At 51.4% G+C, this 26,763-nt stretch overlaps 1 protein-coding gene across 6 annotated transcripts in view; it reads right to left on the bottom strand.

The window, feature by feature from the left end:
- TIMP2 (TIMP metallopeptidase inhibitor 2) overlaps nt 1-26,763 on the bottom strand; it is a 73,474-nt gene that overhangs the window by 4,087 nt on the left and 42,624 nt on the right. For all 6 annotated transcript variants that reach the window (XM_024234462.3, XM_054535820.2, XM_054535816.2 and 3 more), the window contains 3 exons: nt 16,027-16,127; nt 13,113-13,221; nt 404-528 (listed from right to left, as the gene is read on the bottom strand). In XM_024234462.3, the coding sequence (XP_024090230.1) occupies nt 404-528; nt 13,113-13,221; nt 16,027-16,127 (335 nt within the window). The remainder of the gene's footprint in view (nt 1-403; nt 529-13,112; nt 13,222-16,026; nt 16,128-26,763) is intronic.

Raw genomic sequence — 26,763 nt, forward strand, 5'->3', positions numbered from 1 at the left:
CCTCCACCTCCCACATTCAAGCAATTCTTAAGCCTCATCCACCTAAGTTGCTGGGATCACAGGCGTGCGCCACCTCACCCGGCTAATTTTTGTGTTTTTGTAGAGGCAGGGTTTCGCCATGTTGGTGAGGCTGATTTCCAACTCCCGACCTCAAGTGACCCGCCTATCTCAGCCTCCCAAAGTCCTGAGATTACACTCCAGACATCCCTTGACAGAGATGTGCCTCAGGGCTGTCCCCAGCCAGACAGCCTTACTCCTGGGATGACTCTACCTTCTCAGAGCCTGGTCTTAAATCAGGAGCTGGGGATTAACAGGCCCTGGAAAGCCAGGGATCAAAACCCCTGCTGTCCATCTGGAGACAGTGGGAGGAGGTGATGCCCCAGCAGAGGCGGGACCTGCTTACCTTGCACTCGCAGCCCATCTGGTACCTGTGGTTCAGGCTCTTCTTCTGGGTGGTGCTCAGGGTGTCCCAGGGCACGATGAAGTCACAGAGGGTGATGTGCATCTTGCCGTCCCCCTCGGCCTTTCCTGTGGAGAGACGGGGATCACCAAGCTCAGGGAGAGGGACAAGTCCTCCTCCTGCTCAGCTCCTCCACCCGGCGCAGGGGCGCTGGGATTTCGTTGTAACAATCCTGTGCACTGTCTATTCTGAGTTTAAACATAATGGGTGGCCAGGCACGGTGGCTCACTCCTGTAATCCCAGCACTTTGGGAGGCTGAGGCAGGTGGATCTCTTGAGGCCAGGAGTTCAAGACCAGCCTGGCCACCGTGATGAAACCCTCTACTAAAATACAAAAAATTAGCCGGGTGTGGTGGCACACGCCTGAAATCCCAGCTACTTGGGAGGATGAGGCAGGAGAATTGCTCTTGAACCCCAGAGGCAGAAGTTGCAGTGAGCCGAGATCGCGCCACTGAACTCCAGCCTGGGTGACACAGCGAGACTCCGTCTCAAAAAAATAAAAAGTGGAAAAAAAAAGAAAGCCATAATGCATGTTCACTGATAGAAACTTAAACGTAGGAAACAAAGAAAAAACTTCCTGGCCAAGGGTGGTGGCTCATGCCTGTAATCCCAGCACTTTAGGAGGCCAAAGCAGGTGGATCACAAGGTCAGGAGATCGAGACCATCATGGCTAACACGGTGAAACCCCGTCTCTACTAAAAATACAAAAAATTAGCCAGGCGTGCTGGCAGGCGCCTGTAGTCCCAGCTACTCGGGAGGCTGAGGCAGGAGAATGGCGTGAACCCAGGAGGCGGAGCTAGCAGTGAGCCGAGATCACGCCACTGCACTCCAGCCTGGGGGACAGAGTGAGACTCCGCCTCAAAAAAAAAAAAAAAAAAGAAAAGAAAAGAAAAAACTTTCCTACTTTCATTACCCATAGCTAACATTTTGATGTATTTCCTTCCAATATTCCACTATTGATTTTGAGACAGTCTTGCTCTGTCACTCAGGCCAGAGTGCAATGGTATGATCATAGCTCACTGCAGCCTTGACCTCCCAAGCTCAAGTGATCTTCCCGTCTCAGTCTCCTGAATAGCTGGGACTATAGGTGTGAACCACCACACCCTGCTAATTTTTTATATTTTTTTTTGTAGAGACAGGGTCTTGCTATGTTACTCAGGCTGGTCTTAAACTTCTGGGCTCAAGCAATACCCTGACCTTGGCCTCCCAAAGTGTTAGGATTATAGGCATGAGCCACCACGCCTGGCCCCAATATTCTTTTAAATTAAATTTTATTCTAAAAAAAAGGATAGGGGCGATGTTTCACCATGTTGCCCAGGCTGGTCTTGAACTGAGCTCAAGTGATCCTCCCACCTTGACGTCCCAAAGTGCTGGGATTACAGGTGTAAGCCACTGCGCCCGGCCAATATTCTCTTCCATGTGCATCTTCACACATAAAACGTCATGCAGTATGTAGATTATATTGTCTCCTGTTTTATTTTTCACAAAACATTAATTCACAGGCGCTTCTCCCATTTGAGTTTAAACTTATAATTCTGCATTTTTCCACTATGAAGAGCCAAAGCATGGAATTTTTGAAAATTAGGAATCTGCTCTGAATTCCCTTCATCAGGCGTGATGAGCTGTGGCTTCTTTCTGTACTTTGGGCTCCTGATTCAGCTGCCTCCTTCCTTTGCTGAAGATACTACATTGGCAACAGCCTTGGCGTTTTCCAAGCAGGAGGAAAAGAACAAAGGAGTGTGTTCCAGTGGCTGACAGAACCTAATGACGGCTATGGAAGTCATTTAAAAACTCATCCCTCAGGCCAGGTGTGGTGGCTCATGCCTGTAATCCTAGCACTTTGGGAGGCTGAGGTGGGCGGATCACTTGAGGTCAGGGGTTCGAGACCAGCCTGGCCAACATGGTGAAACCCCGTCTCTACTAAAAATACAAAAAGAAATAGCCAGGCGTGGTGATGCATGCCTGTAATCCCAGCTACTCAGGAGACTGAGGCGGGAGGATCGCTTGAACCCGGGAGGTGGAGGTTGCAGTGAGCCAAGATTGCAAACTGCACTCCAGCCTGGGTGACAGAGCGAGGCTCCATCTCAAAAAAGAAAATAAATAAATAAAATAAAAACTAACCTTTCAGGCAGGGAACAGTGGCCCTGTCCAGCCTGGGCACCTGCCACCACAGACAGGCTGAAGCCCTATCCTGGCTTCCCAGCTTCTATGGTGATTTCCACTGTATGTATCACTTGACCAGCATTGACTCCCACTTTATATTAGATTTGCCTTTCTTCTGCATCTTGCTCCTTAATCAGAGAGCAAGTATAGAGGGTAAGGGCTGTGTCTTAACCCTTTTGTTTCCACAGTTCCCTGCACACAGTAATGGCTCAATAAGTTTACTGATGAGACACACCCGTGCTTGTTCTAATGAAATGCTTCACATTCTGCCTTTTCCTTCTCTTTTGGCCTTTTCCCACCAATTCTGGCTTCCTCAGGAGGTAAGCAATGGCAGGAAGAGATGAAGTGAAAATTGTATGTTTTCTTTTTTTTTTTTTTGGAGACGGAGTTTTGCTCTGTCACCCAGGCTGGAGTGCAGCGGTGCCATCTCGGCTCACTGGAACCTCTGCCTCCCAGGTTCAAGCAATTCTCCTGCCTTAGCCTCCCAAAAAATTGGGATTACAGGTATGCACCACCACCCGTGGCTAATCTTTGTATTTTTTAGTAGAGACACGGTTTCACCATGTTGGCTGGGCTGGTCTTGAACTCCTGACCTCAAGTGATCCACTGCGCCCAGCCAAAATATTGTATCTTTTCAATGGTCCTAGTTACTGGGCTAACGTGAACGTGGCTGTCATGTATAAATGTGAAGAGAGGACCCCCTCTGGTCTGATTAAGACTTGGATGGGCGTACACACCATGAGCATCTGCAGCAATGTTCTACTTATGTCTGTCTCAGAGAAAAGCGAGGCATGAGTCTTGGTTACAGAAAACCAGGAATTAAAATTTGTAACAAAGGGTTGTATGTTTATTCTTCCTTTTGGAGAAGAGGAATGTAGAAGAAAATTACAGGGCCAATTCTATATGAGTCTCCTGGTGCCCGACTCGACACGTGAGACTGAGTCATCAGCCCAGGAGGAGGTGGCCTGCTCAGGCCATGCGGTCACTCACCGGCCACAGCCAGCCCGAGCTGAGTGGTTCACTGTGCCCTGTGATTTCTGGTTAGCCCCTGGATAAAGGGCCTATCCTGACTCGAGGCAAACTGGATCTAGGTTCCTGCCTCAGGAAATAAATGCCAGATTCAATGTGGAGTCATCTGACCAAGGCTGGGAAAGACGTCAGATGAGAGAGGTTCCTCTCGCCACGAGGTGAGTCAGCCACTGTGGCCATTAACGGCCCCACCCCTGCTCCCCCTCCCAGGGAGAGGAAGATGAAGTAATGCAGCCTCATTGGTGGAGAAGATACACAGCCAGCTGGCCACTGGGCAGGTCTCACAATCTTTGTTGATTTTTAGAAACAGGAAGCCCATGTGCAGATTTGTTACATGAGTGTATTGTGTGTCCCTGAGGTTTGGAATATGAACGGATCCATCGCCCAGGTAGTGGGCATAGCGCCCAATAGGTAGTATTTTTTCAGCCCTTACCCTGCTTCCTCCCTCCCGCCTCCTTGTATTCCCCAGTGTCTCTTGTTCACATTTTTATGACCATGTGTACCCAATGTTTAGCTCCCACTTTTAAGTGAGAACATGTTTTCTGTTTTCGCATTAGTTCCCTTAGGATAATGGTTTCCAGCTGCACTCGTGTCGCTGCAAAGGACATGATTTCCTTCCTTTTTACGGCTGCATAGTATTCCATAGTATATACACCACATTTTCTTTATCCAAGTCACCACTGATGAGCACTTGGGTTGATTCCGTGTCTTTGCTATTGCAAATAGTGTGGTAATGAACATACGGGCGCAGTGCAGTTGAACGATTTATTTTCCTTTGGGTATACACTCAGCAGTGGGATTGCTGGGTCAAATGCTGGTTGCTTTCTCAGTTCTTTAAGAAATCTACAAAGTGTGCCCCACAGTGGGTGAACTCATTTACATTCCCACCAACAGCATATAAGCGTTCCCTTTACTCCATAGCCTTGCCAACGTTGGTTTTTTTATTTTTATTTATTATTTTTTTTTTTGTGGGGGGGCGGACAGAGTCTTGCTCTGTCGCCCAGGCTAGAGTGCAGTGGCACAATCTTGGCTCACTGCAACCTCTGCCTCCCGGGTTCAAGTGATTCTCCTGCCCCAGCCTCCCAAGTAGCTGGGACTACAGACGCCCGCCACCACGCCCAGCTAATTTTTTGTATTTTTAGTAGAGATGGGGTTTCACCGTGTTAGCCAGGATGGTCTCGATCTCCTGACCTCATGATCCACTCGCCTCAGCCTCCCAAAGTGCTGGGATTACAGGCGTCAGCCACTGCACTGGGCTGTTTTTAACTTTTTAACTAAAGCTCTTCAAAATATTTCAATGTCAGCTTTCTACCGAGGATCCTGCCAGAGGTCCAGGGAGCAATGCCCTTTCAGCAGAGCCTTCATGCTCATTCTGCTGCAGGCTACCCTAGCCCTCCTTAGACCTTCAGTATGACTCTGTATCGACTCACCAGCTTTTCATGCAGTGCTGTGCTGTTTGTGTGGGTCACTGTCATCCCCAATGTAAGACATAAAATTATCAGCTACCCTTGAGTGAGGCCTGACCAAGATAACCAGCATCTCTGTGATCATCATTTCTGGTCTCCTACTCCCACTTTCATCCTCTCAACAACCACTCGTGGGGCAGATACTACTGTCATTGTCCCCCACGTACGGATCGGCATGGGAGGCACAGACAGGTAAAGTTACTTAGCCAAGGAACTTAACAAGTCAGGTGTCAGAGCACACATTCGAACTCGAGCAGGTGTGTTTTCAGAGCCTTCAGTCGGGCATCTCATTGTATTTCCTCACATCTTTTCATGACAGTTGTTATCTTTTTCTCTTCTAAAACAGAGATAGGGTCCCGCCCTGCCACCTAGGCTAGAGTACAGTGGTTCAGTCCTAGCTCACTGCAGCCTCAAATGCCTGAGCTCAAGGGATCTTCCTGCCTCAGCCTCCCAAGTAGCTAGGACTACAGGAGCACATGACCACACCCAGCTCATTTCTTCCTTCCTTCCTTCCTCCCTCCCTCCTTCCCTCCCTCCCTTCTTCCCTGCCTCTCTCCTTGCCTCCCTTCACTCCCTCCCTCCCTCCTTCCCTGCCTCCCTTCTTCCCTGCCTCCCTCCCTCCCTTCCTCCCTCTCTCCCTTCCTTCCTTCCTCCCTCCCTCCCTCCCTCCCTCCCTTCCTGTTTTGTAGAGATAGGGTCTTGCTATATCGTCCAGGCTGATCCTGAACTCCTAACCTCAAGCCATCCTCCTGCCTCAGCCTCCCAAAATGCTAGGATTACAGGTGTGAGTCACTGTGGTCAGCCCATTTCCTTATCTTCTTTATGCAAGAAACTGTTCGCACTTGGCACACCTTTAGTTCTGTGTCCTCATCAAAACCTTGTGCCTCCTCCTTGAGATACTAAGTAGTGTCTGAGTTATAAATTTAATAGAAATGTTAACAATTTGAAAACATATAGGATTCAACTTAGAAGAGTATTACATATTTTGGAAACTTTAAAATGTATGCACATAAAAAGAAATGAAATCTGCCAGCTGGGTGCAGTGGCTCAAGCCTGTAATCCCAGCACTTTAGGAGGCTGAGGCAGCCGGATCACCTGAGGTCAGGAGTTCAAGACCAGCCTGACCAACATGGTGAAACCCCGTCTCTACTAAAAAAATACAAAAATTAGCTGGGCATGGTGGTACGTGCCGGTAACCTCAGATACTCAGGAGGCTGAGGCAGGAAAATTGCTTGAACCTGGGGGGCGGAAGTTGCAGTGAGCCGAGATCGCACCACTGCACTCCAGCCTGGGCTTTGTTGCCTCCGTCTCATAAATAAAATAAAATAAAATAAAATAAAATCTGACCCACGCTACAACATGGATGAACTTGAGGACATTATGCTAAGTGCAACGCTTCAGCTGTGGAAGAAGGTATGACTCTACCTGTACGAGGTGCCTAGAATGGGCAAATTCATGGAGACGAAGTAGAAAGGTGGTTGTCAGGGGCTGGGCAAACAGAGGAATAGGGAATTATTGGTTAATGGGGACAGAGTTTCAGTTTGGGATGATGAAAAACTTCTAGAAATAGATAGTGATAGTTACACAACATTGTGAATGTACTTAATGCCGCCCAGATTCAGCGGCTCATGCCTGTAATCCCAGCACTTTGGGAGGCTGAGGTGGGCAGATCACCTGAGGTCAGGAGTTCAAGACCAGCCTGGCTAACGTGGCGAAACCCCATCTCTACTAAAAATACAAAAAATTAGGCCAGGCATGGTGGCTCATGCCTGTAATCCCAGCACTTTGGGAGGCCGAGGTGGGCGGATCACCTGAGGTCAGGAGTTCGAGACCAGCCTGGCCAACACGGAGAAATCCCATCTCTACTAAAAATACAAAATTAGCCAGGCGTGGTGGCACATGACTGTAATCCCTGCTACTCGGAAGGCTGAGGCAGGAGAATCGCTTGAACCCGGGAGGCGGAGGTTGTGGTGAGTCGAGACCACGCCAGTGCACTCCAGCCTGGGCAACAAGAGAGAAACTCTGTCTCAAAAAAAAAAAAAAAAAATTAGCTGGGCGTGGTGTTGGGCACCTGTAATCCCAGCTACTTGGGAGGCTGAAGCAGGAGAACTGCTTGAACCCGGAAGGCAGAGATTGCAGTGACCCGAGATTGTGCCACTGCACTCCAGCCTGGGCGACAGAGAGACACTCCGTCTCAAACAAAAACAAAAACAGAGAGCTTCAGTATGGGTGAGGATTCAGCTGGGTATGTTTGGACACCGGTGCTGGCTCAGACCAAGGTCACTTTTGCACCCAAGAGTCCATCTGTGCGTGGGACCCCCACCCTTCGTCCTTCTGCAGCACTGCAGTTTGGCCAGAAAGCCCCTAGAGGGCAGTGTGACGAAACTGAGCTGGGACGGCTGGGACTTACTTTAAAGGCTCTTCCCTGTGGATAGGAACAAAAAGAGGATGCAGAAAACTGGAAGTAAGTTCCCTGCACCACGGGGGAGTCTGTCTCCTTTCTTGTCTCTCCAGATTTTATTTTTCTGATGACAAACGTAATAAATGCCATAATTTTAAAGGTTGAATACAGGAAAGAACTGAAAAGGAGACACAGCAGATGCTAACACGCTGGGAAGTTTCCTCCCGTGCTCTGTTCTGTGCACAGCTACAGCAGCCCCCGAATGCCACACTGCAGACCATGCCTCTGCCACGCACCACCGTGCATGCTGTGTGGCCACCCCAGCTCTTCTGCCTCCTCTGTGTTTTTTTGAGGGAGTTAGTTAGCTGGTAAGATCTTTGCACCACAGGTGGTTTTTGTCCCCTTACCCTTTTCCGTTTGATTTTATTTTTCTTATTGTAAAAATCATAGATAATACTGGACATGTAAAATGGTGCAGCTGCTTTGGAAAACGGTCTGGCAGCTCCTCAAATGGTTAAACCTAAAGTCACCCAACCCCTCCCCACCCCCCACCCCACCAATTCCACTGCCAGGGATACACCCAGGAAAAATAAGAACAGGTCCCTGCAAAATCTGACACACCAATGTTCATTGCAGTATTTGTCACAAGGGCCAAACGGTGGCAACAACCCAAATGCACATCAAATGATGACAGGTTAAACAAAACGTGGTCTATCCATACAATAGAATACTCAGTCATAGAAAGGAATGAAATTCTGATACACACTGTAACATGGATGACCCTTGGAAACACGAAAGAAGCCAGTTACACAGAGTCACACGTATGATTCCGTTCCCAGGAAAGCCCAGCCTAGAGAAATCTATAGAGACGGAAAGTATACCAGTGGCTGCTTAGGGCTGAGGGAGGGGGAGGGGGGATTAGGAGGGTAACAGCTCAAGAATACAGGATTTCTTTTTGACTGCAGTGATGGTTGCACAACTCTGTGACTATACTAAAACCACTGAATTGTAGGCCGGGCGCGGTGGCTCATGCCTGTTATCCCAGCACTTTGGAAGGCCGAGGCCGGCAGATCACCTGAAGTCAGGAGTTCAAGACCAGCCTGGCCAACATGGTGAAACCCCGTATCTACTAAAAATACAAAAATTAGCCAGGCGTGGGGGCACACACCTGTAATCCCAGCTACTTGGGAGGCTGAGGCATGAGAATCACTTGAACCCAGGAGGCAGAGATTGCAGTGAGTCAAGATCGTGCCACTGCACTCCAGTCGGACGGATACAGCGAGACTGTCTCCAAAAAAAAAAAAAAAAAAACAAAAACCACTGAATTGTAGGATTTTTTTTTTTAAACAAGGTCTTGCTTTCACCTAGTCTGGAGTGCAGTGGTATGACACTGCGGCCTCAAACCCTTGGCTTAAGCGATCCTCCCATCTCAGCCTCCTGAGAAGCTGGGACTACAGGCACATGCTACCATGCCTGGCTAATTATTTTTGTTTTTGTTGAGACAGGGTCTCACTATGTTGCCCAGGCTGGTCTCGAACTCCTGGCCTCAACCAATTCTCCCATGTTGGCCTTTCAAAGTGCTGGGATCACAGGCATGGGCCACCACACCTGGCCCGAACTGTATATTTTTAATGGATACATTGAATAGAGTGTGACTTGCATCTCAATAAAGCTGTTAAAAAAAAATAAGTGCTCATGGCTAGGCATGGTGGCTCGTGCCTATAATCCCAGCACTTTGGGAGGCAGAGGCGGGTAGATTATTTGAGGCCAGGAGTTTGAGACCAGCCTGGCCAACATGCTGAAACCCCATCTCTACTAAAAACACAAAAATTAGCCAGGCATGGTGGCACATGCCTGAAATCCCAGCTACTCGGGTGGCTGAGGCACGAGAATCGCCCAGAAGGCAGAGGTTGCTGTGAGCCAAGATCACACCACTGCATTCCAGCCTGGGCAATAGAGGGAAACTCTGTCTTGGAAAAAGAATAAGAAAAGTGCTCATAATAAAACATTTTAGGAAGTCCAGAAATGCATCTTAAAAGGGAGGGAAAGTCTCCTATTATCCCCAAGGAGAGGGACAGAAGTCTTGATGACCGAGATACCCAGCAAAGCAGGAGCTGTGAGCATGTTAAGGAAGGGAGGGAAGATCGTACCCAAGGGGAGATAACAGGAGTCTTCCCTCCTGCCCAACTCACACCCCTGCATCTTCCTCCCTGCAATGACCTCCTCCCCCGCTACAGGCAAGGACACCACCTTCTCCCAGCAGCACGTCTGTCTAGACCCTTGGACCTGTGAGAGTCTCTCTTCCTTTTGCACCTTCTTTTTTTTTTTTTTTTGAGATGAAGTCTCGCTCTGTCGCCCAGGCTGGAGTGCAGTGGCGCGATCTCAGCTCACTGCAAGCTCTGCCTCCCAGGTTCACGCCATTCTCCTGCCTCAGCCTCCTGAGTAGCTGGGACTACAGGCGCCCGCCACCACACCCAGCTAGTTTTTTTTTTGTATTTTTAGTGGAGACGGGGTTTCACCGTGTTAACCAGGATGGTCTCAATCTCCTGACCTCACGATCTGCCCGTCTCGGCCTCCCAAAGTGCTGGGATTACAGGCGTGAGCCACCGCGCCCGGCCCCTTTTGCACCTTCTAAGCATTCACTCACTATTCACAATTCTCCACAAGCAAAATCTGTCTATTTTCTCTGCTTTCTTTTCCAGTCTCCCCAGTCGGAACATCTGTGTGCTCCATGATGACCAGAGCCAAGGATCTCACTGTGGGAATCTCCCATGTCCCTAACATGGGGCACCTAACAGATGCCCACTAAGCACACGTTGATTTTTAGAAGGGAAAAAAGTACACGTCACCTAAACCAGAAGAAAATCCCCCAATCATGGATATTTGGATTTGGAGTATATGTTTATGATTACAGTTGCCTTTTGGAACAAAATATAGTACCAGGCTAGGGGAGTTGTCTTGTCTCTTCTCTCTTTTTTTTTTTTTTTTTTTGTGAGACGGGGTCTTGCTCAGTCACCCAGGCTGGAGTACAGTGGCGTGATCTCAGCTTGCTGCAATCTCTGCCTCCTGGGTTCAAATGATTCTCGTGCCTCACCCTCCTGAGTAGATGGGACTACAGGCACATGCCACCACGCCCAGCTAATTTTTGTATTTTTAGTACAGACAGGGTTTTACCATGTTGGCAAGGCTGGTCTTGAACTCCTGACCTCAAGCAATCCGCCCGCCTCAGCCTCCCAAAGTGCTGGGATTACAGGCATGAGCCACTGCACCAGGCCTTGTCTATTCTTTTTTTCTTAAGTTTGTGATCAGATTCCTACTTCCCAAGGGAGGAGGGGAATAATGTTCCTTAACTGGCTGAGTCAGTGCCATGCTAGACTGCGGCTGCCGGCCACACGTGGCTGTTTACATTTAAACTCAAATTACTTGAAATGAAATAAAATTTAAAATTCAGCTCCTCGGCTGCACTAGCCATATCTCAGGTGCTCACGAGCCACAAGGCTGGGGGCCGCTGGACTGAATGGTGCAGAGACCGTTTCCATCACTGCAGAAAGCTCTTTGAGCCCAGTGGTTCTCAAGCAGGGGCAATCTACCCCACCTCCCCTGGACACATGTGGCAATGTCCAGAGACCCCGCGACTGAAGCAGGTGCTGTGGCATGTAGAGGGTAGAGGCCAGGGATGCAGCTGAATATCCTATAATGTACAAGGTAGGCCCCCACAACAAAGAATGGTCCATCCCCAAATGTTAATAGTGCTGAGATCGAGAATCCCGTCCTGGCCTCCTGTGGTTCAGCCTAGCTGGGTGGTAGAAGGAAGTAAGGGAAAATAATTTTATTTCGGAATAAAAATACAGGCTGGGCACAGTGGCTCACGCCTATAATCCCAGCACTTTGGGAGGCTGAGAGGATTGCTTGAGCCTCGGAGTTCAAGACCAACCTGGGCAACATGGTGAGACTTCTTCTTTACCAAAAAATAAAAAAATTAGCTGGGTGTGGTGGCACACACCTGTAGTCGATCCCAGCACTTTGGGAGGCTGAGGCGAGAGGATCACTTGACCCTAGGAGATCGAGGTTGCAGTGAGTCATGATCGCACTCCAGCCTGGGAAACAGAGCAAGACTTTGTCTCAGGAAAAAAAAAAAAAAAAAGTATAAACAAAGAGATGCAACAATAAACAAAATGTGCTACATTCATACAATGAAATATTATTCATCCTTAAAAAGTAAGGACATTTTGGGCCAGGCGTGGTGGCTCACGCCTGTAATCCCAGCACTTTGGGAGGCTGAGGTGGGCGGATCAACTGAGGTCAGGAGTTCGAGACCAGCCTGGCCAACATGGTGAAACCCTGTCTGTACTAAAAATACAAAAAAAAATTAGCCAGGTGTGGTGGCGCGTGTCTATAATCCCAGCTACTTGAGAGGCTGAGGCAGGAGAATCACTTGAACCTGGGAAGTGGAGGTTGCAATGAGCCGAGATTGTGCCATTGCACTCCAGCCTGGGAAATAGAGCGAGACTGTCTCAAAAACAAAAAAAAGAGTAAGGAAATTCTGATGTATGCTGTAACGTGAATGAACCTTGAAAACATGATGCTACTGAAATAGGCCAGACAGGACAAACACTGCAGGGTTCCACCCATGTGAGGCCTCTGGAGCAGACGAATGCACAGAGACAGAAAGTAAAATGGAGGTGGCCAAGGGCTGAGGGAAGAGAGAAGGGGGAGTTAGTGTTTAACGGGGACGGAGTTTTGGTTTGGGAAGATGTGGAGATAGATGGTGGTGATGGTTGCACAACAGCGAATATATCTCATGCCACTGAAATGTACACTTGAAAATGGTTGGCCGGGCACGGCGGCTCACGCCTGTAATCCTGCCACTTTGGGAGGCCGAGGCGGGTGGATCACCTGAGGTCAAGAGTTCGAGACCAGCCTGGCCAACGTGGTAAAACCCCGTCTCTACTAAAAATACAAAAATTAGCTGGGCGTGGTGGTGCGTGCCTATAATCCCAACTACTCGGGAGGCTGAGGCAGGAGAATCGCTTGAACCCGGGAGGTGGAGGTTGCAGTGAGCCAAGATCGCACCACTGCACTCCAGCCTGGGCGACAGAGTGACACTCCGTCTCAAACAAAAAAAAAAAAAAAAAAAAAAAGAAAGAAAATGGTGAATTAACATGGCTACATTTTGTTACGTATATTTTACCGCAATAAAAAAAGGAGACAGATGAATGAATAAGTCAAGCAGGTCTTGTGCACAGTATCAATAGACGTTACGCAAGCTTTGGGCCCTCCCGACAGCAGAAAGGGTTTCTCTGCCTTGCATGCCTCCAGCATCCTGCACTCGCCTCCCTTTTAGGAACAAAAGGCAAAAATGCTCACTTTTTTTTGTCCACCAATCTCGAATTTCCCAGGAAATTGGCAGGTAGGTGAACATTCACTAGCATTCTCTGACGGGAAGTGGCCGAGAGGGCTCTGTACCCTGCCTCACTGTTCCTCAGCTACTCCACCTCCCCACCCCCCGAGCCTGGGAAACGAGCCCTGGACCGCGTCTAGGAACAGCCCCACTTCTGTGCAAGCCTCCGGCTGATGGCCCCACTCATACACACCTGCAATGAGATATTCCTTCTTTCCTCCAACGTCCAGCGAGACCCCACACACTGCCGAGGAGGGGGCCGTGTAGATGAACTCTATATCCTTCTCAGGCCCTTTGAACATCTGGAAAGACAAGGAGGAGGACATGTAAGCAGAGGGAGGCCACACAGTTGGTGAATTCTGTTCCCATCCGGAACACCCCGGGCGGCACAACCTGTATCCGGGGCACAGCCAGCACCCAAGAGGACCAGGAAGTACAAATACACGGATTAGAAAAGGACCGTTCCAGCTGGGCTCAGGGCTCATGGCTGTAGTCCCAGCACTTTGGGAGGCTGAAGTGGGCAGATCGCTTGAGGTCAGGAGTTCGAGACCAGCCTGGCCAACGTAGCAAAACCTCGTTTCTACTAAAAATACAAAAATTAGCTGAGCGTGGTGGCACGCGCCTGTAGTCCCAGCTACTTGGAAGGCTGAGGCAGGAGAATCGCTTGAACCCGGGAGGTGGAGGTTGCAGTGAGCCGAGATGGCGCCACTGCACTCCCACCTGTATGACAGAGACTCCGTCTCAAAAAAAGAAAAGAAAAGAAAAAGACTTCTTATAGCAAAGTGATTCTTTGGAGTCACTCAACTCTTAGTGTGGCAGATCACAGCAGGTGGGCACAAGACTCATCTGTGCCGAGCGCGGTGGCTCATGCCTGTAATCCCAGCACTTTGGGAGGCCGAGGCGGGCAGATCACGAGGTCAGGAGATTGAGACCATCCTGGCTAACACGGTGAAACCCCGTCTCTACTAAAAATACAAAAAATTAGCCGGGTGTGGTGGCGGGCGCTTGTAGTCCCAGCTACTCGGGAGGCTGAGGCAGGAGAATGGTGTGAACCCGGGAGGCGGAGCTTGCAGTGAGCCATGATTGCGCCACTGCACTCCAGCCTGGGAGACAGTGAGACTCCATCTCAAAAAAAAAAAAAAAGACTGTCATCTGGAGCATGACCTCCTCAGACAACACCTCTGTCCCCTCACCCCCCACCCCAATGAGGTCATTTCTGAATCTCTGGGGAGGGGCTTTTGTACCTCCGCATGACTCTGGACCACCATGAAGGACCATGACTTTTGCATATTTCCAGGAATTTTTTATTTTTTGGAGATAGGGTCTCACTCTGTTGCCCAGGCTAGGGCTGCAACCTCAACTTCCCAGGCTCAAGTGATCCTCCCACCTCAGCCTCCCGAGTAGCTGGGACTACAGGCGCGTGCCACCATGCTCGGCTTTTTTTTTTTTTAATTAGTAGAGACGAGGTCTCGCTCTATCACCCAGGCTGGTCTCAAACTCCTGAGCTCAAGCAGTCCTCTTGCCTTGGCCTCCCAAAGTGCTGGGATTACAGGCATAAGTCCCTCCACCCAACCCATATTTCCAGGAATTTTGATCAAATATTGTCTACCTGATAGCAATGAGAGCAGAGAGGCACCTCAGGAATTAGGACGTAACTCCATGGGCCAGAGGAGTTTGCTTTCTCAACGTGTGATTTACTCACAGCCTTTCAGGAACGCACCTGCTGCCCAGGTGAAGAATGGCATTTTCCCAGCACTCAGGGAGGCTGTTTTTTGCCCCCGAAGAGTTTCAATAAGCAAACCCAAATGGAATGGGAGCATGCCTGATGTCATGACAAATGGCTTGAGAGTGACACTCCAACTTGTACCAAGAAAGGTTATGTTGATGCTGTACTAAATGACATCATTTGCCAAAAGGCTAAAAGCATTTCCTTGGCACTGGCACTGGCCTTTTCACGCCCCTTTATGAGGTCATAAGAGCAGATCCTCTTTCCTGCTTCGTAAAGAAAGAGACTCAGGCACTGAGAGACTAGGTCATCCCCTTAAACTGACATAGATGTGATGATAAAGCATTCCACTGACCTTCTGATAACATTGATTTTCAACTACTTTTTTTTTTTTTTTTGAAATGGAGTTTCGCTCTTGTTGCCCAGGCTGGAGTGCAGTGGTGCAATCTCAGCTCACAGCAACCTCTGCTTCCCAGGTTCAAGTGACTCTCCTGCCTCAGCCTCCCAAGTAGCTGGGATCACAGGCACTCGCCACCACGCCCAACTAGTTTTTGTATTTTTAGTAGAGATGGGGTTTCTCCATGTTGGCCAGGCTGGTCTTGAACTCCTGACTTCAGGTAATCCACCCACCTCAGCCTCCCAAAGTGCTAGGACTATAGGCGTGAGACACTGTGCCCGGCCTACTTTTTATTTTTAATAACAAAATTAAATATGGATGACTACAACTACTACCATATCACACGGCTGTCCCTCTAACTGCAACATGAATTTTCTTCTCTCTTACAGACCATGTTAGTTACTATCAATGACAACAGCATCACCTCTCCTGCCCCAGGCCAGGCCCTGCCCTCCGTATCACATTCTATTTTTTTTTTTTTTTAAATACAGGGTCTCACTCTGTCACCCAGCCTGGAATACAGTGGTGAGATGTCGTCTCACTGCAACCTCCGCCTCCCGGGCTCAAGCGATTCTCCCACCTCAGCCTCCTGAATAGCTGGGACCACAGGTGGGCGCTACCATGCCTGGCTAGTTTTTTGTAGAGATGGATTTTCACCATGTTGCCCAGGCTGGTCTTGAACTCCTGAGCTCAAGTGATCCGCCCACCTCGGCCTCCCGAAGTGCTGGGATTACAGGTGTGAGCTGCAACGCCTGGACAGGTTTCTGAAGGAATTGAACTTGTGGGGAACATGTCATCTCCATACAACTTTTAAGGCATTCGAGGATTAAGGGAAATCGGATCTATCTGCAGCTTGATGATCTCATCCTCTGCTCTACTCCACAGGTGGCCGGATCGTGTTCCAGGGACCCAGGCTCTCTGCCAACCCCAACACCCCACAGCTGTGCCCACAGTGCAGCCCGGGACACCGGCGGCCACTATTACCTTTATCTGCTTGATCTCATACTGGATCCTCTTGATAGGGTTGCCGTAAATGTCGTTCCCAGAGTCCACCTCCTTCTCACTGACCGCTTTGGCCCTGATCACTGCAAAACACAAGACACAGAGGTGAGGAGAGTTCCTGAAACACGCTCTTGGGGCTAAGGAAAGGGATAAGACGTCCAGGCCTACAGGAGGTGCTCGGGGGTTACAGACAGCAGCAAGGTGAGAGGCGGGCAAGGGGCATGGTGATCCCAGCCCCCAGCATGGCGTCTCCTCCTCCAAGCTGAGAGATGATGCCCAGCCTCCTCCTCCTCCCACGATTCTTCAACAAGAATCCCTTCTTTGTTGACAGGAGCCCAAGCCAGAAGCCCAGAGTCCCTTGTGACCAGGGCGGTTTCTGTAACAGTGGGAGGCAGTCATTGATTTGACTGAAGTTCATGTGTTGATATCATGTTTGAGTGCTTTTGGCTTTTTTCTTTCCTTCACTCCGGTGGGTACTCACTGGTGGCTGGGGCAAGCAGGTACCCCATGGAACTGACCCACAATCCCACACATTCTGTGAAGGATGGGACATTTCCCCACCCTCCAGCCACGGCCTATTGGAAACAAGCTTTTCTGGGCTGAGGGCAAAGGGGAAGTTACCCACCTTAAAGTGGCCTTAAAAGTACCTGGCATATTTAGGTTTGGGGGTCTTACATCTGGAAAGGTCTATCCAGCTGTTCTCATCTGTCCTGACCTGGAAAATGTTCTATGAGTAATTTTTGTTGTTGTTGTTGTTGAGATGGAACCTTGCTCTGTTGCCCAGGCTGGAGTGCAGTGGCACAATTTTGGCACACTGTAACCTCTATCTCCCAGGTTCAAGTGATTCTCCTGCCTCAGCCTCTCGAGTAGCTGGGATTACAGGCGCCTGTCACCACATCCAGTTAATTTTTTTTTTTTTTTTCAGACGGAGTCTCACTCTGTTGCCCAGGCTAGAGTGCAGTGGCATGATCTCGGCTCACTGCAACCTCTACCTCCTGGGTTCAAGAAATTCGCCTGCCTCAGCTTCTCAAGTAGCTCAGATTACAGGCAGCTGCCACCACACCCAGCTAATTTTTGTATTTTTAGTAGAGAAAGCGTTTCGCTATGTTGGCCAGGCTGGTCTTGAGCTCCTGACCTCAGGTGATCCACCTGCCTCGGTCTCCCAAAGTGCTGGGATTATAGGCGTGAGCTACAGTGCCCAACCTTAATTTTTGTATTTTTAGTAGAGACAGGGTTTCATCATGTTGGCCAGGCTGTTCTCGAACTCCTGACTTCAAATGATCCACCTGCTTCGGTCTCCCAAAGTGCTGAGATTACAGGCGTGAGCCACTGTGCCCAGCCTGGGTGATTCTTTACAGGAACACAGATTCTATCAGCGGCACAACAGGGGAAGGGCCAGGAAGTTTCACCCAAAGGAGACATCGGCAGGCACAGCTGGCAGACCCAAGGGACAGATGCTGAGGAAGGACAAACAGAAGGAAAGAGGATCCCAACCAAGCCACAACCAAAGAGGAAGGAGTTGGGGAAGAGGCTGGGCTGGGGCAATTCCAGAATATTGTGGAGCCTGAGGTTGCTGACAGGCCATGCAACACAGGGCTTTCTCCTAGCAATTAAGCCAGGACTCTGTTCCGCTCCTGGTAACCTGAGGACAAGCAGATCAGTAGTTCATGCTGTCACTTGGGCAGGGTTGGGTAGAGCCCTCCCTTTTTAAATTTCAAGGCCATTAGTTAGTGACATGGTCTGTTTTAATGGCTTTAAAAGCTTTGCCCTCCCAAACTCAGCTATTCAGGGTCACTCTGGGTAAGTGTTGTTAGGGTGGATATGAGCAAAACAGAGAGGTAAGGAGCAGACCACGCCAGGCTCCAGGCAGCCTCCCAGCCCCAGCCCCAGCCCCACCCCACATGGTCGGCTCAAATCTCTTGGAATCCCTTAGGCAGGGCTGTCTCTTCCCACAGGGGCAGGGAGGCCCAGGCATGTGGGTGTTCCATCTGTGTCCATCCCCCCGGGCCCCAGCAATGCTCTCTGGATCCCAGGCTGGCACCAGAGTCCCACACCACAGCCCCACTGCCTCGCCTGGGCACAAACCCATTTCTTCTTTCTTCTTCTGTTGGAGCTGAGTCATGACTGGCCGAGGCCACAGGCTCCTGTTTCCCAGGCTAAGCCAGGCCTCATCCTGAAAAGCCACATCTAGGAAATGTCTCCCGGCAGGCCACTCCAGAACAGAGGGCTTTGCCCTGATGGCCTCCTATTTCCAGTGCCCTCCCAACCGTCCTCTCATCCACCGACATCAGTTGTCTTTTTTTAATTCACGTTCCTTTCTGCTCAAACATCATCCTTGGCTGCTCCCTGCCCTCCCCTAAAATATGAGCACCTTTGCAACCTGAAGTCAGCCAGGGGCCTCGGCTGCTGTGCCCAACACCCCCAACCCGTGCTCCCGCTATTCTATCACTTCATAATACTTCTCTGCCCTGAACACACCCAGGTGCATCCACACCTCTCAACAGACAAGTTTCTTTCTTTCTTTTTTTTGTTTTTTAGACGAGTCTTGCTCTGTCACCCCCCCCCCCCAGGCTGGAGTACAGTGGCGCGATCTCAGTTCACTGCAACCTCCGTCTCCTGGCTTCAAGTGACTCTCCTGCCTTAGCCTCCCAAGTAGCTGGGATTACAGGCGGTCACCACCATGCCTGGCTAATTATCATATGTATTTTTTTGAGACGGAGTTTCACTTTTGTCACCCAGGCTGGAGTGCAATGGCTTGATCTCAGCTCACTGCAACCTCTGCCTCCCAGGTTCGAGCAATTCTCCTGCCTCAGCCTCCTGAGTAGCTGGGATTACAGGTACCTGCCACCTTGCCAAGATAATTTTTTTTTTTTTTTTTTGGTATTTTTAGTAGAGACGGGGTTTTGGCATGTTGGCCAGGCTGGTCTCGAACTCCTGACCTCAATTGATCCGCCCACCTTGGTCTCACAAAGTGCTGGGATTACAGATGTGAGCCACCACACCCGGCCTGAACAGGTAAGTTTCTTCTGCCCCAAATGCCATCTCCCCCTCTCTGCCTGGAGAACTTCCCTTCATTCTTCAAGACCCAGCTAAAATAGCCCTTTTCTGTCTTCCTCTGGGAAATCCTGTCCTTCTGCAGCACTTGGTATATTCCCCATCTCTTTTCCATCCTGCTGTCAATTCCTGCACACCTATCTGCTCAGGGCCCTGGGAGGTCCTAACAGGTTGAGGCTAGATTCTGACTGCAGAACAGTTGGTGCTCACTAACTCTTTGCCAGCTGGAGCTGAGATGATGCTGACAACTTTGGGCTGGTGGCCCAGGTGCAGTTTGTCCTTGGCTCTCTTGCTCCCTGCCTAATCTATATACCTTATGACAATGCTGCACCAAAAATGTTTATGCAAATTGGTCAATGTGCCAGATTAACTTGGTCAAAGTTTGCTCTTCATGTAGCAGAGTCACCAGCTCACAAGCAAACCAGGGCCAGGCACGGTGGCTCACTCCTATAATCCCAGCACTTCGGGAGGCCGAGGCGGGTGGATCACTTGAGGTCAGGAGTTTGAGACCAGCCTAGCCAACATGGTGAAACCCCATCTCTACAAAAAATACAAAAATCAGCCAGGTGTGGTGGCAGGTGCCTGTAATCCCAGCCACTTGGGAAGCTGAGGCAGGAGAATCGCTTGAACCCAGGAGGTGAAAGTTGCAGTGAGCTGAGATCATGCCACTGCACTCCAGCCTGGGTAACAGAGTGAGAATCTGTCTTTAAAAAAAAGAAAAGAAAAGAAAAAAAAAAAAAAAAAGCAAACCCGCAGAATCCAAAGGAATCAATACTTCCAGTAGGAGCAGCAAGCCGGCCTTTACTACAGTCTACTGAATTCTGTATGTTATTTTGGAAATTTCTGGAGCTGCTTTTCTTTTTTTTCTTTTGAGATGGAGTCTAGCTCTGTCATCCAGGCTGGAGTGCAATGGTGGAATCTTGGCCCACTGCAACCTCCGCCTCCTGGGTTCAAGCAATTCTCCTGCCTCAGCCTCCCAAGTAGCTGGGATTACAGGCACGTGCCACCATGCCCGGCTAATTTTTTGTATTTTTAGTAGAGATGGGGTTTCACCATGCTGGCCAGGATGGTCTTGAACTCCTGACCTCGTGATCCGCCTGCCTCGGCCTCCCAACGTGCTGGGATTACAGGCGTGAGCTACCACGCCCGGCCTTGGAGCTGCCTTTCAATGGTCCACTATAACGCACAATGCTTAACACATAATAGGCACTCAGCAAGCACATCACTGGAGTTCAGAAAATAAGCAAAGATTACTTCAAAACGGCCAAAATGTTGCATCCTACCATGGGCATTGAGGTTCACATGTTGTTCTCTTACAAAAACGCCTAAGGCTCCCAGGTGGCAGCTGGGCACTTATTTGAAGGAGGCAGCAAGAGACAGAGATCCTGCATTCGCCCCCGGACGGCTGCGTGATCTTTGAGAAGCTCCTTGACTTCACTGAGCCACAGTTGTTCACACCTAAGACGGAGACGATGACAGCAGTCCTGACACTTCACAAGGTTGTGGTGATTGTTAGAGGGGCTGGTGTGGAGCCTGCGGTGTCCGGGAACTCATGTGTGTACAGTTCAGGACCACGAGCATCACAGAGACGAGCAGGGCGAATTCTCTCACTCCCGTGGGTGAGGGATTGGGACGGTGGCATCATGCCACTCAGGTACACAGACCCAGTCCTGGCCAGCAGGCCACAGACTCTCGATTTGATGCAGCTTCCCAGCATGCTAGCTTTGCCTGGGGGCTGCAGATTACACACTTTCCTTCTTTAAAGTGTCAGAAAAGAGGAGGCTGGTCAAATCAAGGGTCCAGGGTAGCCACGTGGGGTTAGGACTAGAAAGTGAACTGGCGAGGAGGCCGCCAGATGCCTGCAGGGAGGTGGGGGTGAGGGGCCGGGAAGTGGGGGTGAGGGGCCTGGAGGAGCAGAGCCTGAGGGCATCTCCATCTCCCCTGGGCTGCTTTAGTCTGCCCCTGGGGAACAGAATTCAGATTCTTCAGGGTCTCTTTAAATTGGGGGTGGGCACCTCCTCCCCCATTTTGCAAAATGAGAAATTACATGAAAGAAGGAAAATGGGAATCAAGAGAGGCAAAGAAGGACTAGTTCCACGGCAACCTTCCCCAAAGCACCAGCATGTCGCAGACATGAAGGAGAGGGGCCAGTTGACAACTTTGATTAGTGCACACCAGTTGGCATAGCGGGATCTGCACCGCTGACCTGCCCAGAGCAGCGGGTACCTGTCGGGCGTTGTTGCCCAGAGGCGACAGCAGGTGAAGAGAGGGTACAGGGTGGATCCTGCATACAGAAGGCTTTGCCTGGGAGGAGCATCCAATCCAGGCAAGATGACAGACGATGGACAGGAAGGAACACAGAGAAGGAGAGTTTCCAATGCCCAGTGGTGGACAGAGGAGGAGGGAGAGAGAGCTCTCCAGAATACATTTCTATGCCAATGGCAATGGTCCGCACTCTGAGCTCCAGGATGGACCACGAGGACTGTAGGGGAAAGCAGGCCACTCCAAAAGAGGGAGGGCCTCTCCGAGTCCCAGGCCATGTGAAGAACAGGGCTGGGGAAAGCGAAGAGACATAAGGAATCTGGGAAGAAATGAAAATCGTGGCACAGACACGTTTATTGAACACCTACTGGGTGCTGGGCCTGGTGTTAGGCACTGGGGTGGGCGTCAGCCCATCTCCTGTCCATGCCCCCAAGAGGGGCTGCTCTGCTCCTCTGCCCCTTCCCCAAGGAGCCAGAGGCAGCTGCAAGAGGGGGAGTCTTTATAAAGATTCTCGTTCTAACTGCCCTGAGCCCAAAAACCACGGCCTCTCCCTGAGCATCTCAGATTTCGTTTTTCCTTCTTTCCCTTCTGCTGTGAACACAACATCTGGGTTTGAGATCAAGGGTGATACACTGGCTGATGAATTCACTGCCAGATGCCGGCTACTGGAATGTACAACCGTCGGCTGAATTCAAAGCACACGCAACCGCAGGGTCCCCACCCCCACCCCTCCGGCCCAGGACACCACATGATGTCACTTCCCCCCCTGCAAAAACAATCCTGAGTGCACCCGCCAGAGTGGGGACGGAAAAGAACTGGGTGGGCGGAAAACCAAGGTCGCGGGAGACGATCCAAAGAGGATGGGCTACGGTCAGACTTCCAGAGTCACAACCGCCCCTGGGAAACCATCAGAGGCCGGACCGGCTGCTGCTGCTCTCGGAGGGCAGCAGACAGTGAAGGGGGCTTGCTGGAGAACCTGGTATCACCAGCATGTGCCAGGGCCAAGGGCTGGCCGGAGGGGCGGCACCCTCCAGACTCCAGCCACGCCAGCCCCAGGCAGACACGCCACAGCTTCTGTGGCACGGTCCTCCCTTCTTCTCTCTCCTCGGTGTCCCCTCTGCTGCCATCAACATGTGGGTCCTGCATCCTCACGTCCCCTTCATACACCCACCAACATCTTTCCAATCCTACTGTGTCCACAGAAGTACTATGGAAGTTCCTGCGGAAAATAAGAACAAGCCATGCCCACAACGGGGGGAGGGAGCCAGACCCCAGAAGAAAATTGCCTCGAAAGGCCGGGTGCAGTGGCTCACACTTGTAATCCCAGCACTTGGGAGGCCAAGGCGGGTGGGTTGCTTGAAGCTAGGAGTTCAAGACCAGCCTGAGCAACACAGCAATAACTCATCTGTAAAAAACAAAATACAAAAAACAAAAATTAGATGGGCGTGGTGGCATCTGCCTATAGTCCTAGCTACTCGGGAGAATTGTATGAACCTAGATGTTCAAGGCTGCAGTGAGCTATGAACGCACCACTGCACCTCAGTCCTGGGTGACAGAACGAGACCCTGCCTTTGAAAGAAAAAGAAAATTGCCTCTAAGAAATGTACTTATTCCACACTCATTGAATTCTCTTTATTTTCTTGCCAGGGGCCCAACTGCTCGCTAGAGGAATCCCACATGCTATATGTATAAATATACCATATAGAACATTTTCCATTTGAGCCACTCTGCCGGGCTCCCAGGCCCAAGTTTGGGACAGGCAAACCGGTGGATATCAACACCCAACCTCTAGACCACTCACAGCCTCTCCCCAGGGCGCTCCACACACTGTAACAGCATAGTACCTGTCTCAGCTACGGGACGCGCTCAGGCAGCAGCAGAAGGTGGCCCACTGTCCCTCAAAGTCACCTGTCTGCCCAGATGAGGTGCAGGGATCCCTGGGACTCAGAAACACATTCGGCTGCTAAACACAAAGTCAAAACCCGGCCCGATCATCTGCACCTTGCGTGCACACTGACTCGGACTGGGAGGGTTTGCTCAGTATCACCGGAGGGCACTGGCCCCTCCCAGCCGTCCACCCTCTTCTGCAGGCTCCAGCTTCCACCTGGCGAGGGGCGCCCACAGGACCAGCACTGGCAGGGAAAGTGTGTCCCTCCCCTCTGCCCTGTCCTGCTCATGGCCCGGTGGAGAATGCCAAGGGGTCCCCATGCTCTCAACATGGGTTGTTCCTGGGAGTCGGGTGGGGGCTTCACATATGTGCCAAAGACCCTACTGGCCCAAATCACCAGTGGGTGGGGGGCATTCTGATGCTGCAGCTGGGTCAGAGTCAGCCCAGAGCACCCATAGTGGCAACGAAGACCAGTGGCCACTGCATGTATCCCAGGGGCCAGCCCTGGAGGACTCCACACTGTGTAGATGCAAACGCAGTAACGGCAGGCCGGAGCCGCAGACGTCTTCTGAGTGTCATTTGGTTCATTTGGCTCTGGGTGGAATTACATGCCAATCATTTCAGAAGAATTATCAAAGAAACCGTTTTCTCTCCCGGATGAAACCCAACCTCTACTTACTCCTGGGGAGGATCCAATGGCAGTTGCAGGTGAACTCAGCTTTGTTCATTTACTGGGGAAGGACTGCGACGTTCCATGCCTTCTGTCTAAACTCTCCAGAAAAGTGGGGTGCCATGAGCGCCAACATCCACACCCTCAAATCACACAGTTAGTAAAGCCCTTGCTAACGTTTGTAACTATAACTTGGCGTTGCCACTCGGGATGAGAGTCTCTCGTCCCTTTTGGGTGGATGTAACGACACCATATGGCTGGTCAACCTGGCTGGGGCTCCATTGACTTTTTTTTTTTTGAGATAGAGTTTCGCTCTTGTCGCCCAGGCTGGAGTGCAATGGCACGACCTTGGCTCACTGCAACCTCCGCCTCCTGGGTTCAAGCGATTCTCCTGCCTCAGCCTCTGGAGTAGCTGGGATTACAGGTGCCCGCCACCATGCCCGGCTAATTTTGTGTGTGTGTGTGTGTGTATTTTTAGTAGAGACGGGGTTTCACCATGTTGGCCAGGCTGGTCTTGAACTCCTGACCTCACGTGATCCACCCACCTTGGCCTCCCAGAGTGTTGGGATTACAGGCATGAGCCACCTGGCCCGAGCTGACCATTTTGATTAATATGTCTAAAGCGCCAGCTGAGGGTGTACCAGGGGCCCCTCTGCCCCAGCCACCCACAAGATCGGAGTCTGAAAAGGGAGGTGAAGCCCCCTTTCCCCACTTCTGGTATCTACACCCTCAGCTCGGGACAGATGTCCAGTAACAGCTGTGGCCCTGCCCTGCGACTGCTGTAATAAATGACTGTATTTTTCATGGCCCTGCTCTCAGATCGCTGTGGGATCCCTAAAAGTTTGTGTGTGACTAATCTCGTTGAGCTTCAGGATCATAGTAAAGACAGCTTAGAAACATGGAAGCTCTCCATTCGGGCAGCACCTCCTTCTTTTAGCAGGATGGGGCTGACCTCGCCAGCTGGAGCAGCAGAAGTGGCCACAAACGCCACCAGGGATGGCAGACAGTGATCCAGGAAGGGGCTGTGCTCACAAGGATCCCAGACCTGCTCTAGTCCTCTAGGTTTGGAGGCCACGCCTCTCCCTACGGAACTGCCCGGGTGCACGGGGCAAGGCTGAGCAGCCAGGAAGTGTCACAAGGGTTGCGAGGTGACAGTGAGGGTTAGCTGGTCCAGCTCACCTTCGGCCTCTGGCCTCAAGTGACACAGCCGGGTGCCCTCGGTGGGCAGTCGGAGGGTCTCCCCCAGGCACTGGGCTCTGCCCTTCCTCGGCCCCTTCATGCCGGCCCCTTTTGGTCAGCGGGTGCGGCAGACCTCCTCCAAGTTCACTCCTTTTAGGGAAATGAGCAGAAAAGGGGGCTGTGACTTGGTAATTAAAAACAGCCCTGTGGTGCTGGGCGGGAACCAGGCTCTTCCCGCCCTGCAGCTGCTGTGGAGGCCAGACCCACCCTCAGGTCCTCCAACCTCCTCGGTCCCAGAAGCCAGCAATGGGGCCTTCTGGGAAGCAGGAAAGACCTCAGCAGAGGGGGCACCGTAGGAGCACACTGGACATCTGTCCCCAGTTGAGGGTGTAGACACCGGAAGTGAAGACATGGGGCACCACCTCCCTTTCCAGACTCTGACCTTGAGAGTTTGTGGGTGGCTGGGACAGAGAGGCCCCAGGTCCACCCTCAGTGGTGACTTGCAGCTCTGGCACAGGGCGGGACCGTGACATCCAGGGTGAGGACAGAGGACTTGGCCAGCATGACTCAGGCCAGGGTGAAAAATGCCTGGAATGACAACTACTCAGAAAAGATGTTTTGTTGGGGAGGGTGCGGAAGAGGGTGGGGCAGAGAAGGTAACAGGACGCACAACAGAGATCGGGGACAGAAGCACAGCCTCGGCCTGGGCCACACCGCCTGCCAGTGGGCACGTGGGGGTGTTCCAGGCCCTGCCGCCCCAGGGAACGCTCCCTCTCCGGCTGCCTGAGATTCTAGTGCACGTGAGCTGCTGGCCACTGGGTGCCCGTCTCCATGGAGACCAGCTCTCCCATCTCACTTCCTGCCCATGGGTTTTGGCTCCCCTTGGGAAACAGCATCTATCAGAGCACCTCAGCCACGCAGAGCAAAGCCACACTCTCTGCCCAGGCTTCCTGCTGCCCTCCCCGACCCCAGGGCCCTGCTCTCCCCCTCTGCAGCTCTGGGAGGACCTCGGGGCCCACGTCCTGCTGCCCTCCCTTTCCCTGGTGGGCCAGCAGGTCTCCTGCCAGAGCCTCCAGCTCGGCCCTTCCCATTCACGTGCTGCTGAATCACTTGAAAAAAATGCACCCGACCCTGGGAGGATTTGCTGAGAACAGTGCGGCTTTGTGGAGGGAAATGCAGCTCTGCATTTTCTCCGCCAAGACCCACGGAACAGCCAAGCTCAGCCCTGCAAACCCCAAGCCAGAGTCGGAGCAGGGACAGGAGCAGGACCGTGCAGGGCAGGAGGCAGAGGGAGCTTGGAGAGGCACCGAAGGAACCTCTACCCGTCTCTGCAACCCACCCCCCCCCAAAACGGCTGAGCAGGGGGCCAGGGTGACAGCTCCGGAGCCAGGGGCAGCAGCAGATTCTCTCCTCGCGCTGTTGCTGGGGGGCTGCAACAGCGCGAGGTGGGCAAGGCACCGTTCCTCCCAAGCCGATCCATTTTTGGGGACGAACGTGAGGTCTGGGCCCAGGCTTCAGGCTCATCGGCACTGACTGTCTTTGAGCCCTGGCTGTTCGTGGGACCCGGTTCATGTGGCCTGTGGGCTGAGCCTGTCTTGCTGCATTTCTCAGGAGACAGAAACAGGGACGTGAAGGCTGGAATCCCGGGGGCCACACACCCAGGAGC

The sequence above is a fragment of the Pongo abelii genome, chromosome 19 (assembly GCF_028885655.2).
Source record: "Pongo abelii isolate AG06213 chromosome 19, NHGRI_mPonAbe1-v2.0_pri, whole genome shotgun sequence".
In the NCBI taxonomy this organism is placed as follows: domain Eukaryota; kingdom Metazoa; phylum Chordata; class Mammalia; order Primates; family Hominidae; genus Pongo; species Pongo abelii.